The 16,644-nt window shown below is 35.3% G+C and overlaps 1 protein-coding gene across 2 annotated transcripts; it reads right to left on the bottom strand.

Annotated features, from left to right (window-relative positions):
- Nucleotides 1-6,076: 6,076 nt before the first annotated feature.
- On the bottom strand, nucleotides 6,077-16,625 carry LOC115990664 (serine/threonine-protein kinase prp4-like). 2 transcript variants are annotated; one of them, XM_031114480.1, is made up of 16 exons: nucleotides 16,077-16,258; nucleotides 15,630-15,719; nucleotides 14,172-15,484; nucleotides 13,862-14,043; nucleotides 12,950-13,149; nucleotides 12,617-12,685; nucleotides 11,759-11,831; nucleotides 10,853-11,009; nucleotides 10,445-10,736; nucleotides 10,248-10,362; nucleotides 9,941-10,104; nucleotides 9,647-9,721; nucleotides 9,102-9,517; nucleotides 8,639-8,703; nucleotides 8,089-8,140; nucleotides 6,077-7,931 (listed from the first exon to the last, which is right to left on the bottom strand). In XM_031114480.1, exons 3-13 carry the CDS (start codon nucleotides 15,434-15,436, stop codon nucleotides 9,329-9,331), a joined length of 2,781 nt encoding a protein of 926 aa, XP_030970340.1. In that variant the 5' UTR covers nucleotides 15,437-15,484; nucleotides 15,630-15,719; nucleotides 16,077-16,258; the 3' UTR covers nucleotides 6,077-7,931; nucleotides 8,089-8,140; nucleotides 8,639-8,703; nucleotides 9,102-9,328. The 2 variants fall into 2 exon arrangements, with proteins under 2 accessions (XP_030970340.1, XP_030970336.1); XM_031114476.1 differs by lacking the exon at nucleotides 15,630-15,719 and having other exon boundaries at nucleotides 16,077-16,625.
- Between the last annotated feature and the right edge of the window lie 19 nt (nucleotides 16,626-16,644).

Below are 16,644 nucleotides of genomic sequence, written 5' to 3'. Positions count from 1 at the left end.
CGTATACGCTAAATCCAAGAGGTGACCAGGAAGAAGACAGATGTCTCTACCAATCACCTGCTTTGTTTGGTCCTAGCATACTTCTCATGTGAAATTCCATAAATATGCCTCTTTATACCCCCAATAATTATTCCTGATACTCAAAAAACCAAAAGAGAGAGTGATTCTTGGTTTTCTGGTTCAACAGGAGTTGAACCGATAATCGAACTAGTGATATCATAAATAATTAATTAATAATTATAAAATAAAATAATAAAAAATTTTAGTTTCTTAACTAAAAATATTCAGTTAAAAATATATTAAAAATAATTAAAAATAATGTGAGTTTAGCTTCCATGTATTAAATTTAGGAAATAAAAATAACAAAACCCCCAACCCATATATAAAAAGTTTATAACTATTGAGAATCAAATTAACAATATTTAATATATATTTATTATTATTATACATTTAATACATACATATATATATATATATATATATACATATACATATACATATAGACACACACACTAACATGCTCATTCTCCTTCATTAATACTTCACCCACCCATTCTTCTTTCAAACTTGTCACTTCGGAAACTAAAGCCATTTCTTTCCTCTTTTGTTTTAACTTTGAAGTCTCTTACAGTCTCACTCTCGGTCTCGAAATATTTTTGCTACCAAAAAAAAAATTTAGAAAATTGATGTTGCCAAGGTAATTCACCTAAAAAATAATAGGATCACATTTTAAACTTAGTTCTTTACCTCTCTCTCTCTTTCAATTGAGTTTTTTTCCTTCCCACAGTTTTGGATCATCATATGGGTTTTTAAGCTGGGTTTTTTAGGAAAACAATGCAACTTTTTGTCTTTTGCTGCAAAATGCATACATGTGAACATTATTATATAAAACCATTTCGAGCTGAATCAACACTTTCCCATGTACAAAGTGCCTGTACAAAGTGCCTGAGAACATTATTCTATAAATCCATTTCAAGCTGAATTGACACTCCTCCATATACAAAGTGTTCGAGGATCTAAGGAAATGAGTTTAAACTGCAGAATTAACGGCATGTAATCTCTCAAAAAATATATATATATATACTAGACATGTAACAAATTAAATTTTCCATGTTAGATTTAACAGCACATCAAGTTTAAAGACTATTAACACCCTATATTAAAATAAAATAAAACAATAAAATGAAGCTTAGTCCAAGGATGAAATTTAAAAAGTAAAAAAATCAAATCTATCTTCTCTTTTTTGGTAGTATGGTTATGTTCTCAATTTTTTTTTTTTTTTTCCAAATAAAGAAAGAATAGGGTTCTTTTCCTGATAAATACGCAAAATGGACAGTTACATATCCAATATGGTTTATACTTAGTCGGCAGTTTATATTCTTTTCAAGGAATTGGAACGGAACCAAAAGTATTAATAGGTGTATGCCTACTTTGCTTGCTGCTCTAACCAATAATGATGCATTGTAACACAAACGTTGCACCCCTACCACTGATAACTAATTTGTTCACCCAACCGACACTGCAATTCTTAGTTTTTATTACTTTAATAATCTTCTGCATAGTCTGGCCTGCAATTTACGTAAATAAAATCGGTTGTCAGAAAACAACCAGCTTCCTAGATGTGCTCACTTGTAGACCGATCTCAAAATGCTTTGGGGACCAACAGGAATTTTAAAATAGATATTTGGCAATAAACACAACTTATTATTCTACAGATCACTACTGAAATCTTCAAAGCACAGCCACTGCTAAAGTGCAATACTATATGGTATTGAGTAGGCATAATCAGGTTACTGGAATGATTATAACATTAAAACTGAGATCAATTTAAAGGGCCACAGAAGCTAAAACATAGTTTATAAATGATATATACTATGCTTTAAAGTTGCTCTACGATTCTAGAGTTTGAAAATCTTCGATATTGTCAATTGTAGAGACTCCTTAAAAGTCATGAACCAAAGTGACCAAACCTTTTTCCCCCCTCTAATGATTATCAAGGGTATATTTACGTAGCCAGTTCAAGGATTACTATGACGAGCATAAACACAGAAAAGGCAGTGCACAAACCTCCAATGGAACCGTGATCCTCAGAATCACCAAACTGTATTCTAGCCAGATGCAAACACAAGTAAAATAAATTATATTTAGCTCGAGTTCAAATACCACCACCCTCACTAAAACATATTTAAACTTAATACATAGACTGCATCACATGCATATTACTACGGTATAAACGGCCTCCCCCCACCCCCCCCCCCCCCCCCCCCTTTCTCTCAACATAAAAATAAAAATAAAAATAAAAATAAAGGCTACAAATGCAGTCTGTGCAGACAAAATGGATTCTAATAAATTAGTAGGAAATAATCAGCCAGAGAAAGCAAAAAGCAGAGGCAACACATCACCTTTAGTGCTCACATGTTCACTGTAGCAAGAGGCAGCTGGGAATTGTGAAGCCATTGGATTGAACAATGCTTATCCAATATGTTACCAGAGACGACCAAGGCAAAAGAGAGCACAATATTGGAATGTTGATTATAGCAATGAGATATAGATCACATGTTACAGCGAATCACAGACAATTAAACAATAAGCTATGTAATAATTGGGGACGCACTTCAAATCAAAATAACATTTAACAAATTCAGGGCACTACAGAAACAAGCTAGAATCTGCAGAAGTCAATCTTAGAGAATGGGATTTTAACAAGAGCCAAAATTAGCATAGTCTAAAAATTAACAATAAAAGTAAAACCTGAACAGAACAAAACCTACAAACAAGCAGTAACAGGATGATTTTAGATGATAGAAAAAGATAACCAGGTTAAAGGAAGGATAAAAACCATAGTGTAAATTGGTGTACATATGTCCAGGACATAGTACACCAAGGTAAGACTTTGCAGACCATATTTTCAAAACAGGAAGATCAAATAATGATCATCAAAAGTATTAAATGATGATTTAGATATCTACCCCATATAGACAAACCGATAATTAATGGTAAGAAAAGTAAATTCCAACTTATATAACATGGTGTATGGAACATTTCCACACATGTAGAAAAACAGGAAGCAAAACTAAGATTTGTGGGAGAAAACACCTTTATAAAACATCAACAGTGAAGATCCAACATCAGAATTGAATATAGATGGTTCAAGGAATTCTTTTTTCACTTTCCCACAAAAAACAAGAATTAACATTTATCAAAGGCATCAAACAGAACAGTGTTGCATACAACTTATCAAGTTACTTCAGCCACCAAAACCTCGATTTAAAAATAAGTAAAACAGAATTCACAGTGCACACAGATGTGTACAAAAACAAAAATGATCTTCGGCCACAAAACCAAAAGTTGTTATGCTGAACTGTGAAAATAATATCACAAGGAATTATAGTCCCGGCACTAAAACACATTTATCGATATTCATATCACAAAGGAGTATAGATAAACAAACGCAAATGTCCTGTGTTATTTGACACCCAGAAATTTGCTGAATCAGAGAGAAGGCAGTGCCTAAAAGTTGTTTAGTAGTCCTGATAATATATTCTTCCAAACTCATGTAGCACCTAGAAGTTATCAAACACTAAGAGCCCATATATTCTTCCAAACGCAGTGTTATAATGGAAATTTGTGTTAACACTGAACGCAATTATAAGAAGGGAACAAAAAGCTAAAATGTCATCAATGTGACTAACAGGAGAGAGCATGAGACCCCCCCAAAAAAAAAAAGATTCACTTCGCAGCTGTCTTTAATTTCTCTCCTCTTTCATTCTTGAACCCCAAATACAATAAAAACCCTAAGTATCTCAGCGGTTATTCTCTAAAACCTCAGAAAGATCTATCTTAAAACAATCTAGGGTGAGACATGAGAACCAACCTGAGCTACTTCAGGAAACTCACCAACCCAAAACAAGAACTCGACTTGGGCAAGAAGACATCTCCATGTTGGAAATTGCCAAATCAACCCTTACAACTTCATGTCTCAATTTAGAATAGACTCCTGTTTTCCCATTAAAAAAAAAAAAACCGCATGTAAGGGAAGAAAATGATATTTTCTGAACGAGAGCTCCTGAGCCCAGCAGTAATCCAGTGACCAGACAAGCCTCCATCACACATTGGGCATGTTTAATGGTATATAAACACATTTTGTGACTGAGCACATGGTCTAGACAATCTAATTTTTTTATGACATTTAGTGATACTGTTCACAGAGCCAGAAAGGCCCAGAACAGCCCATTACACTTTGCTCTCCCTTCACCTATTTTCAGATCTAAATCATACCTTATATCTCACATCCAACCAATTAAACCTACCTTAAAGCCTCTACACCAGCTGCTGCCAGATTTAAGTTCTTTATACGATAAACACTTTTACCTACAAGCCTAACTAATCAATTATCAAATAGTATAATCTTTCCAGTTTCCACTACCACAACAAACCCTAAATCAAAAGCTCTGAAACCTCAACGGTCAACCGAGCATATTTCCAAGGTCTAAATCACTTTCTTCATAACAGCTTGCTTTTAGATAGAGTTAAAAGAGTGATGAAGTTCAGTAAAATAATTACCAAAAAAAGAGGGTTCAGCATGGTAGATCGGCCACAAATTAGTAAAGGAAACCACATTCAAAAAATATAGGTAAATTCCTTAACACTAGCAAATTATTTATATAATAATAATAATAATAAATGAAGGAACACAATAAGGGGGAAAGTAGTTCTCCATAGTGTAGCATTAGACATATTTAACTCCCAACAAGAATGAGAGAATAAAAGAACCTCGAAGGAAATAAAAAATAAATAAATAAATAAGGAACACACCAAAAAAATGTATAATATAAAAAATCATGACAAAATGGAAATGATATAGGAAACTAAGCAACTAAAGAAAAAATATTTTTTAAGAACATACAAAACTAAGTAATGGCAACCATAAAATGCTAAACCATATTGTATATCACTAAAACTCACATTATCATTATAACAAGGACAAATACTTCTTTTATTGATCACAAAGAGTTCGAAATATTTAACACCCAATAAGAATGAAAGAAAAGAACCACTAAGGAGAAAAGGAACACACCAAAATATATATATATATATATATATATAATATAAAGAATCATTACAAAACGGAACAGACATAATAAACTTAGAAACTAAGGAAAAACTACTTTTAAGAACATACAAAACTAAGTAATGGGAAACATAAAATGCTAAATCATATTGGATATCACTGAAACTTACATTATATTACAACTAGGACATTTATTGTTATATTGATCACATTTTTTTAGCAAAAGACGCCAATCACATGCTTATGACATTAACTATTCGCTGAATTCAGTTGAGCATACTATAGATACCAAACATGATTCATGCATCTTGGGTACCCAATCTTGTGTTCAATACTGGTTGAATGATGGACTGCTAGTTTAACCTAATTCAACTCTGGAACTTGGTTTTAATACCAACAGACATGTCAACTTTATGATAGACTCGGTTTGAGATATTTTAGGCTAATTAAATTCAGGGAATTCGTTATAATATCAACAAACAACATTCCAAGACTAATATCAATCATATAACAGAAAATAATAGGATTAGCTTCACAAGGAAAATTATCCTATAGTACATATTAGTCTTCCTCACACTGAATACCTTCAAAAGGTCTTGGTTGAGATTGTAAATATCAAAATGCATCAGAAGAAAAAGGTTTGAGGAATCTTTGCTTGTTTGGAAATTGTAACCAAAAGCTTTTTTTGTCATTTTTAAAATACAAAACGTGGATATAAGTCAAAATCATTTTGATAAAAATTTATTTAAAAAAATAAAAATTAGTTTTGCCAAAAAAAAAAAAAACCCTGAAAATAAGGGTTAATTTTACAAATCCACCATACTCTGGTAGTTGCACTTTGCATCCCTAACTATGAAAAGTTGCAATCACCACCACAATTATTATAAAGCTTGCAAATTGCACCTCATCGTCAGATTTAATATTATAACTAACAGTCATGTGCAGATGGGGTAAGTCTAAAAGAATTGACTTCTCCCTTTTGCCATAAAACATTTTTTAAATTACTAAATAACACTTACTAATTTCCCAAACAAACCAAATTTCCCAGCCATCTCTTTCAGAAATTAGACCTCAACTCCCTTAAAAAAAATCCTGACTTTCTAAACCCAATTAGGGACCAAGTGACACGGGCCTGGTGACAGTGGACCAAACTAACTTCCTGACTGACTCCTGATAGCAGCACAGCATGCATAGAGATATTGAGAGCATCTGGCAGTTTAAGCCCCACTCCCAAGCTATAAATCCTCAAATTCCTATCATTATCTAAGCTCAAAAATTCCTCAATACATCATTCTTTTCAAGGTAATCATTACTATATGCCAGGATAGCCCCACTGGACAAACTGGTATTGATAAAGATCATTAAGGATGAGGATGTAGAAGTCATCAAGGGAGGCAGAGGAGATGTCAAGAGCAGCAGTGGAGGAAATCCAAACGGTGTGGCCAGAACCATTAACGTGACAGAGGATGTAGGTGAACAGGAACTAGAAGGAGGCAACAGAGCAGCCAGAGCCTAATTTTTTTACAATCATGTTACTTGCACATGACTGTTTGTTTAATAGTAAATTTGACTACAGGTTGCAATTTGCAAGCTTTGTTATAATTGCAGTGAATGCAATTTTTCATAGTTTGGGATGTTAAGTGCAAGAACCCCATAGTTTAGGGTGGATTTGTACAATTAACACCAAGAATAATTTGGGTGAAGTTGGCGAGTCTCAGTTTTGACATTGCCAGTGAGAACCAACCTTGTGTCAATGGCGACAACACCAACCTTGCTGTTTTTTTTCCATGAAACAGTGCGGAAGATGGTTGAGTCTTGCATTCCAATCTTTCATTTCTTCCTCTTTAATTTTTTTTATTTCTTTTTTCAATTTGGGGTGAATTTGGTTTGTGATTACTGACGAGGTTCTCTGCCATTGTAGAAGCCCAATGGACCAAAACTGGGGCCGCTCAAATCATCATCCAAGTCCTCATCCTCAGATCAGGAAGAGATCAAAATAGATTTCCAAGGCGATGCACGGAAAGAAGTTGAGGCAACCCCAAGGCCCTTGCAAGCAAGAAATCTTGGCCAACAATTCCAGAGAAGCCAATAAATCCTCCAATGATGCCAAATTCAAAGTCTACTCACCAATCTCAAACTCACAGTCCACAGTATCAGTCTTTGTCACTTTTGCCTCAAAAGTCTAGCTCCTCTTGTCACTCCCAAGTCCACCGTTATGTGGCTAGTTTGGGCCTGGAGGAACCATTGTTCCCAATCACTTTTGTGCTCCTCATTGCCCCCCCTCCCCCACAAAAAAATAAAAATAAAGACCTTGCCTTGGGCTTTCCCCACTAACAATCGCAGCCTTTCCAAAAGGGAATTCAATGGAAGAGTGCATGTCTTACAGCGTGAAGAAAAAGAAGAAAAGAAGAAATGTGGTTATCAGGTGTTGAAGAGTGACTTTCACTAATTTACAAATTCGCTACCAGATTTTCTTATAAACTTCTTGGAAACATCATTTTTGGAGTTTTAAAAAAACCGTTTTGCACAATATTTTTTGAGTAACCATTTAAAAAAAAAAAAAATCACTTTTAGCAATTTCTTATTCATTATTAATCTTCTTTTACAAATTCACTATTATATATTTTAAGCATGAGTCAAGGATCAAAAGGAACATGCCATAAACCACATCTAAACCCACATAAAATATAATCTACAGAGCTTGCCAAATATCTAGAAGGGGACATGCCATAAACCAAAACTTTAATATCACATTAAAACAAACATCAGAAACCAATCATGGTATCAAAACAAACAAAGATGAACAAGAAAGTGGATTAGAAAATACATACAAGAATTGCATGAGCATGGGAGTCATAACCTGAAAACACACAGAAAGTAAAATCAGGACATTGAATCTTTTCAGCAAAATAAAAAATCAGATTGTCTTTAACCTTCTATTGTACAAGGAAAACTTTTTTTTTTTTTGGATAGGTATTGTACAAGGAAAAAATTAAGAAATTATATGCATTACTAACCTGATATATTTGTGTTCATCAAGCCTGCAGCCGTAGACTCCAGTGCAATTGCCTCCAGAATGACCAGACCATGGATCAGATGTAATGCAATTTCATTAAAATAAGCATAAATTTAAAGCAAAGACAACCAATCTAAAAAATTAAGAATAGAAGTGCTCAACACAGGGTTGTTACACCAAAAATGCAACCTGCCTAGACAAACTATCTCTAAAATCTACAGTTGCACATCACTGAAAATGGCTCATACAGGTCAGACACAAGTTCGGTAGCAGAGTACATTTTAAATTTTGATGCAAGTTTTATCTATCATAGTACTCACGAACTTTTCAGGTCACTGACACAATACTATGTCACACATACCAAGTACTAATTGATGTTTCTCATATGCACTCCATCACACACACACAAGCAATCAAATAATTTTTAACAGAATTCCATTAAAATCCAGTAACTATTTCTAAAGACAACAGAAACACAATATTTGAAAGAGAAATCACAATATCGACTTCTAATGCTGTCACAATAATCACCCATAAACAAACCAAGATACCTTCTCCTGGGTGCCTTTTAAGCATCTAAGCACTGGAGGGTTGCCTCAAAGCAGTGGCAGACATCCTGAATGAAAAACTAAATTAGACTCTCCAGAACCCAAAAAACTAAAATAAGGTGCCACAAAAAGTAACAAAATACAACAATAATATGAATGGAAAGAAGGTAGAGCAAGCCTTAAATCAATTTAAAATTACTATCCCAACCGTTATGAAAGAGAAGTGGGAATATAAAAGAGAGGAGTTTACTATTCCAGCAGCAAAAAAAGTACATTCTGCCAACTCATAGGAATTGATATTTTAATATCATTGATTTTCCAACAAATTCCATAGAAGCCACCAAGTTTGGAGTACAAATATAATCATAGTCGGGGAAATGAAAAAAGATAAATGATTTTTCGAAATGGCCATGATCAAGAATGATTACAAGGGAAAAAAAAAAACGCCTTCGGCAAGTTGTCTTACGATAGAAACAGTACAATCCACTGAAAGAACCCGCCAGTAAAGAGTCCTCCAGACCAAACATCACCCCCTTTTGACTTCAACCATGCCAAAACTGTGTTGAAAGCTCTTAGGCCATCACAGAGAAGACAGATAATGCCCAGTAATTAGAAACTGAAAATGAATTAGATCATAATGTACAAATATCTAGCGGAACAGCATTTCTGGAGTCATAAAATCAGCAACATGGTTCACTTGCCCGTGATGAACGGATGGGTCAATGCTTGTGACACTGTCATCCTCTTGTCTGGATCCAACACAAAAACTTTTTCTAGAAGATCTTTAAAATTGGCTAACATCTTTGGATCCTCACCAGGAGAGCCCACAACAATAGATCCAATATCTTTTGGCTTTATGTTAAAAATCATCCGCTTTATAGTCTACAACAGTGAAACCAAAAGCTCAGTCAGCATTAAAGGTATACATAATCTCTCATATCTCTGCACAAACAAAGGGACCATGATCGACTAGAAATAGATAAATACACATTAGAAATGCAATTCTCATACCTTTTTTGTGACAGGATCCTCTTCCGTAGCATGAAAATTCAGGTCATGATCAAAATGCTGATCAGTAAATGCTCCCTATAAGAAGAAAACCCACACATAAGCAATAAGCAACATAAAAAGTCACATACCAAGGCATTGATATAGAACATATGTACAATTAAGGACTTGACAATTATATCTTACATTGACAAAAATACCAAACAAAAAGTCACATTACTAAATCGCAAAATAAAAGGATTCAAACTTCAAAACTTAACAATTGGGGCTATAACTCTAATAAAATCAAATACTTGCCTTCCGGAGCATCTTCTTTGGGAAAGGGCCTTTCAATTCCATGTGAAGTCGTAGCATGTCATTGTTTGTAGGACCTGGAAAGAGAACCTTTCCTGTATATAGCTCATACAAACAGCAACCCACAGACCACATATCCATTGGATGATCATAAGTCAAACCAAGAACTGCAACAGAAACGTTACAAAACAAATAGCCAGTTTCAGACACAGTTTAATGAACAATAGTCATACACAACACATTCAACAACCATAAACATCCCTTTCCATCATTTATAAATTAAATATAATAGCTCATGCATAAAACTTACTTATTTCAGGGGCACGATAAAAGCGGCTTACAAGGTATGGTGTAATTTCATTTTTACCGGCAAACATCGCATTGCCAAAGTCACAAAGCTTCAGCACATTTTTTGCCTCATTTACCTGGAAAATATAAACAAATATCAGATTATAAAGATAAATAATTTTTGATAAGTAAAATCATCAAAGGGTGCCAAAAACCTACAAGCATATTATCCGGCTTTATATCACAATGAAGAACACCACAATTTCTAAGATGTTTCAGTGCAATAAAAAGTTGCTTTGCATATGCTCTCACAGCAGTTAGCTTCAGGCCAATATTGCGTCCAAACTTCTTTAAAACCTCTCGCAAATTCATATGAAGAGATTCAAAAACTAGACAAAGATGATTCCGGTACTTGAAACTTGAAAGAAACCGAACACAATGGCGCTTGTCATCTGGATCTGCACCAACTAGTTTCTTTAATATGACCAGCTCCTCCAAACCAGTCTTGTACCTAGTCCATAAGAGGCAATGGCATGTATTAAGACAACAAGGCTAGAAATTGAATAAGCGAAAAAATAATAATCAACATTAGAACCGAGGCAAGTGGGTGGGACAATGGTGACTCACATTGTATCATTACTGCGTATAATTTTTATGGCTACTTCCTCTGGTTCACCATTACCAGCCTTAAGATTCTTTGCACGAACTACAGTAGAAAAGACACCTTTCCCATGAGCAGCAATAACTTCATATCGCCCATCAAGTGTTTCACCAAACCGGTAGCCTGCAAATGAATATCATAATTACATGAGAAAAGCAAAATATATATAGGAGAAAAAAGGCATAAGATTGATGCATATTTAAACAAGCAACACAGCAATCACTTCCAAGAGTTTCAAGGTTTTCCTCTAGGAAAGCTTCAGTAGATATGTAATTCTCTTACAATGTCAACTTCCAAAATATTGATCAGTAGAGAGTATAAAATGAAAACAATTGCTTCATGCAATGACACAATAGGAGTTCTGATTCTAAAAGGTATTTAAACTTAAACCAAGGAAAGGGGTGATTAGAAATCCACCATTTATGTTTTAATTTAATAGTAAAATGTACTCTATGTTGCCCCATTAGAAAGAACACGTAAATTGGCATTAGATGATATTATATCCGAAAGGTAAAGGATATTTTAATACTTGATTATAGATGCCAATGGCTTAAGGTGTTGATTTTAAGTGCAGTTGCCTTCATTTTGGCAAAACAAATAACAGAATACAGAAACTGCTGGAACGTAGTTCTACAATTGAAAATGTTATTTAGTTCAACCAAACATGGATACCAAGGAATAAAGATTCAGATAGGCTAAGGACAAACTCGTGATTTACAAACAAAGCATAAAGGAAGAGGGGAAGCGACAGTAAATATCTCTGAATGCACCCATTAGATGCAAACAACAATGGACAAAAAGTCTCAGACAAAAATACAAAGAAAAAACAACATAAATACAGAGAGATGACCAAATAGTGATATAATACTTACTATAATACCCTTCTGCATCATCCCAGTTGTCATGAAGACCACTCCTTTCTATTCGTAAACCATCACCTTTTCCCTGCATAAAAAAGAACAAAAAAAACTTAGCGTATAAGCACCGGACGTAAATGGTTAAACTTTGATAGTAATAAAATCTTACTGCTCCGAATATAACAACATTATGTGTTTGTTTGGGAACAACTTATTTAGTTTTTTGCTGAAAGTATGCAAAAGTATACTTGTACTTCGAAAAAAAGAGGAAAAAAAAAATGAGGTTTTAAAAAAGATGATGCAAAGGCTAGCTTATAAGCTATACCCAAACACACACTACATCATTTTATCATATTTGAGAAAGTACAAAAGATAATATAAATTGTGTTATATGACATGAAGCAGGCCAATCAGATAAAGGAAAAACCAACATTGTAAAAATAAAAATTTAGCATAGACAATAACAGAAATTATGAAACAAGGCCAAAGGGAAAACACAATGATAAACAGTTACCACAAAGGTTAATTTGTTCATTCTCTTTATAAAGACATGATATTCTCGAATGCATCTAATAGCCATTGGAACCATAATGATATGTAATCAGGAGAAAAAATTAATAATCAACAAAAGATGGACAGAACACTACTTCACTAAACTCGCAACTTTATTTTAATAAGAAACAAGTAATTGATTAAATCAAAACTAAATTCAATGCACAGAAAATTCAATGTAAATGATTATGTAATACAGGCTGAATGGTACAGTATCCTAAACTCGCAACTAAGTGGCAGACCAAAATGTATCCAACTTAACGAGCAACAACAGGACAATAAACAGATAACAAGGAACAAATAATCATGGAAGTAACTTACAGATTTGCGGACTCCTGTTGGGGTCTCACCAAAAATATCATCACAGAACTTGTCATCTGACCTCTCACTCTGCACAAATATATAAAATTTATATTACTCAAACAACCCCAAGAACTCAAAATTCAAGTCTAAAAATGTTTGCAATACACTTACCAAAAGCATTTAAGGTGCTCAATAATACCATTCACGTTAAGAATAAGTCAGAAATAAAATTCAAGGAACAGATGGATGCAAGTTTTTTGTTTTTATATTTTAGTTTTTTTTTTTTTTTTTTGATAGATGGATGCAAGTCTTTTTAAGATATACAAAAAAATTCAGAGAAAGTGGAGACACCTTAGGAGTACCCTCGCCAAGGCCTCCAGCACCAGAAGTCTTCTCGAAAGCAGCAACTCCATTCTGTGGGGGTGATTTCCCAACAGAAAATGATGGTTCAGCAACATAGTCATCTACAACATCATTCCGACCATCACCAACTTCTGGAACAACATTATTAGCAGCTATTGATTTATCAGGATCATGTGCAGGCTCCTTATCTAGTCAGAAAACAAAATTTGAGCAATTAGCAAGTAAAACATTTGAATCTACATGACAAATAAAGTTTCAGTAAGAATATATAAAGAAAGAAATATGCTAGGCACATTAAGAAGCCATTCTTCGCCTGGATTTGCTCCAGCTAAGTAATCTAAACACTGCCAACTTCTTTCCAAATATCTTGGACTCTAACAACAACAATCATAGGCCAAGGACTCCAAGCCAAATACAGAGAAAAAGACCACGGCATTCCAGATCAATCAAACCACAACATTCTTTCATGGACCATCAGTTGAAGTGTTAATTCCAAATTTATTCGGCTAATACAGGTACAATTGCAATAACCCCCAAATTAATAATAATAAGGGACAAACAGATTACGCACATAATGAGAATACTACTGATATAATCACATTAATATAGAAGTTTCCAAATTATAGGAACAAGTATGATATGGCACATGACATGAATGACAATTTTGAAAGTGGCATTTTTTAGGCAAGGTGAGAAACAAGCTGGGCTGGCCCAGATTAGGTCAGATCCATTAAGTTAAACAAGTCTAAGTTCAATAAACAAGATCAACTCAAACTTAAATTGATCTGAGCAAGAAGAGCACTCGTAAGGGGTCAAGATCCTATAACAGAGCTTCAAACTACATAAATGTAATATCAAGTATCAAAATATCAGTATACACTAAAAAAAAATTCAATGTACCTTTCTTAACATCTTCTGACTGTGGTTCATTTGGTTGCTGTGGCTGCTGACTCTTATATTTTTCTAGGATGGCTTGCCTTCGCCTTCGACTCTCCTCCTTGATTCTGTTGAGATCCTCCTCTTCCTGCTCAGCAAATTGCAATGCAGTCGCTTCTTCGTAGTCTCCATGATCATCTTCATCTCTGCATCCAATAAATAAAGCATATGCATCAATATATAATGGGGGGAAAGGGGAAAAAAATTAAACCAAGAGGGAAAAAAAGAGGGGGGTGGGGGTTCAGATTGGCCAGAAGAGCCTCTTTCAAAATACCTTTTTTGTTTGTCTCTATATCCTTCCAATGGATTGCTCTTAAAACTAGGAACCTTTTCTGGATCACTTTTTCTTGTTCTATCCTGGTTGTATTCTTTTTCATCATGTCTTGAGCGCCTAGAATGTTTATATCTTCCATTGTCATAGCCATCTTCAAGATTTTCATACTTCTCCCAATCATTTACAATACCTCTATCCTTATTCCTACTTCTATCATCTCTCCTCTCCCTCTCATTCTCCCTCCCTTTGTCCCTATCCTTCTCCCTTTCTCTATCCCTATCTCTATCTCTTTCACTAGCCCTGCTCCTATCACTTTCCTTCTCCCTTTTCCCATCTCTATCCACCTCTTTATCCCAGTTTTTATCTCTTTCCTTCTCCCTTCTCCTATCCCTGCCCACCTCTCTTTCCTTGTTCCTATCTCGCTCCATATCCCTTTTCCTGTCCATATCTCTGGCCCTGTCCCTACTCCCACCTCTGTCCCTGTCCCTGTCCCTGTCCCTTCTCTGAGCCCTGTCTATCTCACTATCCCTAACCCTTTCCTTTTCCCGTCTCACGTCCTTATCCATATCCCTGTCCATGCTCCTCTCCCTGTCATGTGCAGCCCGATTACGATACCAATCCTCTCCTCCAATATATCTACTATGACTAATACTACGGTCCCTTTCCTCATCTCTTACCAAATCTCTACTACCATGTCGTCCATCCCTACTCCGTCGAACCTTTCTTTCATAGTCAGAGTCATACTCAAACTTGCCCTTATCAACATATAATGAGGCATCAGAATCATGATAACGTCTTCTTTTTGAATGAGCCTCCTCTTCTCTCATGCTACGGGAACGAGATCTCTCCCTAGCACCAATTGATCTAGATCTGCTCCTAGTATGGACTTCGCCACGGTCCTCTGTGCTATGAGAAGAAGACTTTCTATGATTGCTCAATATGCTTTCTTCAACCTCAATCTTTTCATCATCATAGTAACTCTTCAGCTTACCAATTCCTTTAGAAGGGGACCTAGATTCCCTCAGCCACTTCTTTTCCTCTTTTCTAGACTCGTGACCCAAATCCCCATTGACGTGACCCTTTGAGTTTACTCTAGATTCATCTTGAGGTTCAACACATGTATTTCTTAAAAAGCCAACCTCATGGTGCTGGTGGTATGTTTTGTCTTCCTTATCTAATTTGGAATTAATCATTAAATCATCTTCACTCTTGTCATCTCCAAAAGTCTTTGAATTTGTACCCTTGTTCCCCACACTCTCTTCCATGTGAAGACTAGCTTCACGATCAGATGATCGATGCTCAGCACAATGTCCCTGGCAAGCAATGAACATAACAAACTGAGTGCACAAACTAGCAGAGCATATCACCCAATTAATACCCAAAAGAATTATAAAAATAAAAACAAAATCAGAATTAGGCTATATGCAAAATAAGTAAAAACATGTAACTAGCTCTTACAAATTTAAATGTAAGCCATGAGTCTTCACTGAAACGCCTAGGGGAAACTTCTTTTGCAATTCACTCATGTTCGTCTAGTGCAAGCAGGTTCTTTACATAATGTATGAGACACTGACTCAGTCACTCTAACAACCTCTCATAAAAACAAATTCATTATGAAATCCAAAATTCACAAAATAGCACAATCCCCTGTTTGGTCACTGAGAAGAAATATCAATCAAATTTTCTTCGATTTTTTCAAATTCCACTGTCTGAAACCTAATTAAACAACTCAAATACCACTTTGTTTTCGGAATCTTAAAAAAGTTAGGTTTTTTGAATTGAAAAACCAAAACAAAAAAACTAATTATAATTTGAAAATCCATAATTTTCTCAGCAACCAAACAGAAAGCAAAATAATATTAAAGAAAACTAAAACAAGGATAGGGACAATCAGCAAGAACACACCAGATTTAGCTTATCAGATTCATCGCGAACATGAACGGCCGCGATTTCCCCAGCCTCATCGTCGGACTCGAATTTCTTCTTCGCAATCTCGCCACCACCGAAACCCTCGTCTTCGAGAATCTCACCCTCCTCCACATCGTCCTCGAGCTGAGAATTGTTAGCAACAGTAGGAAGAGGAAGAGGAGTGGGATTGGTATCCTCACCCTCGGGTTTGGATTCCTCGTCGTGTTTCTTGCTACGGTGGCGGTGACGGTGGTGGTGGTGACGATGCTTGTGGCGCTTCGATGACTTCTCGGCTTCGTCATCGTCTGAAGAAGAACGACGGTGCTTGCGACGCGAGTCATGGGATTCGCTGGCCATTGAGGTCGAGGTGCTCAAAATCTAGGGTTAGGTTTTTTTTTTCTTTTTTGGTTTAGTCTTTGTTGGCGTTTCGGAGAGATGGAGAGCAACGAGAGATGTGAATTTCAATTACTATCAATAATGTCGGGGCCTCGGTAGAGAGAGTCGGCTACCGTGTTGGTTTTCCTTTTTTGATGACCTTTTGAGAGGATTTATCTGTATCTAATAG

This window comes from Quercus lobata, chromosome 1, assembly GCF_001633185.2.
Source record: "Quercus lobata isolate SW786 chromosome 1, ValleyOak3.0 Primary Assembly, whole genome shotgun sequence".
NCBI classification, from domain to species: domain Eukaryota; kingdom Viridiplantae; phylum Streptophyta; class Magnoliopsida; order Fagales; family Fagaceae; genus Quercus; species Quercus lobata.
Note: the sequence above shows the minus strand (reverse complement) of the source record. Positions and strands in the feature narration are given on the sequence as shown.

What these genes read in the sequence shown, in the direction of transcription:
- LOC115990664 (XM_031114476.1), bottom strand. Translation starts at nt 16,436, where the DNA reads ATGGCCAGCGAATCCCATGACTCGCGTCGCAAGCACCGTCGTTCTTCT. An exon ending in TTGGCGAGGGTACTCCTAAG is followed by an intron (nt 12,686 to 12,949) that starts GTGTCTCCACTT and finishes ATATTTGTGCAG; the next exon opens with AGTGAGAGGTCAGATGACAA. An exon ending in ATACGCAGTAATGATACAAT is followed by an intron (nt 10,737 to 10,852) that starts GTGAGTCACCAT and finishes CTTATGGACTAG; the next exon opens with GTACAAGACTGGTTTGGAGG.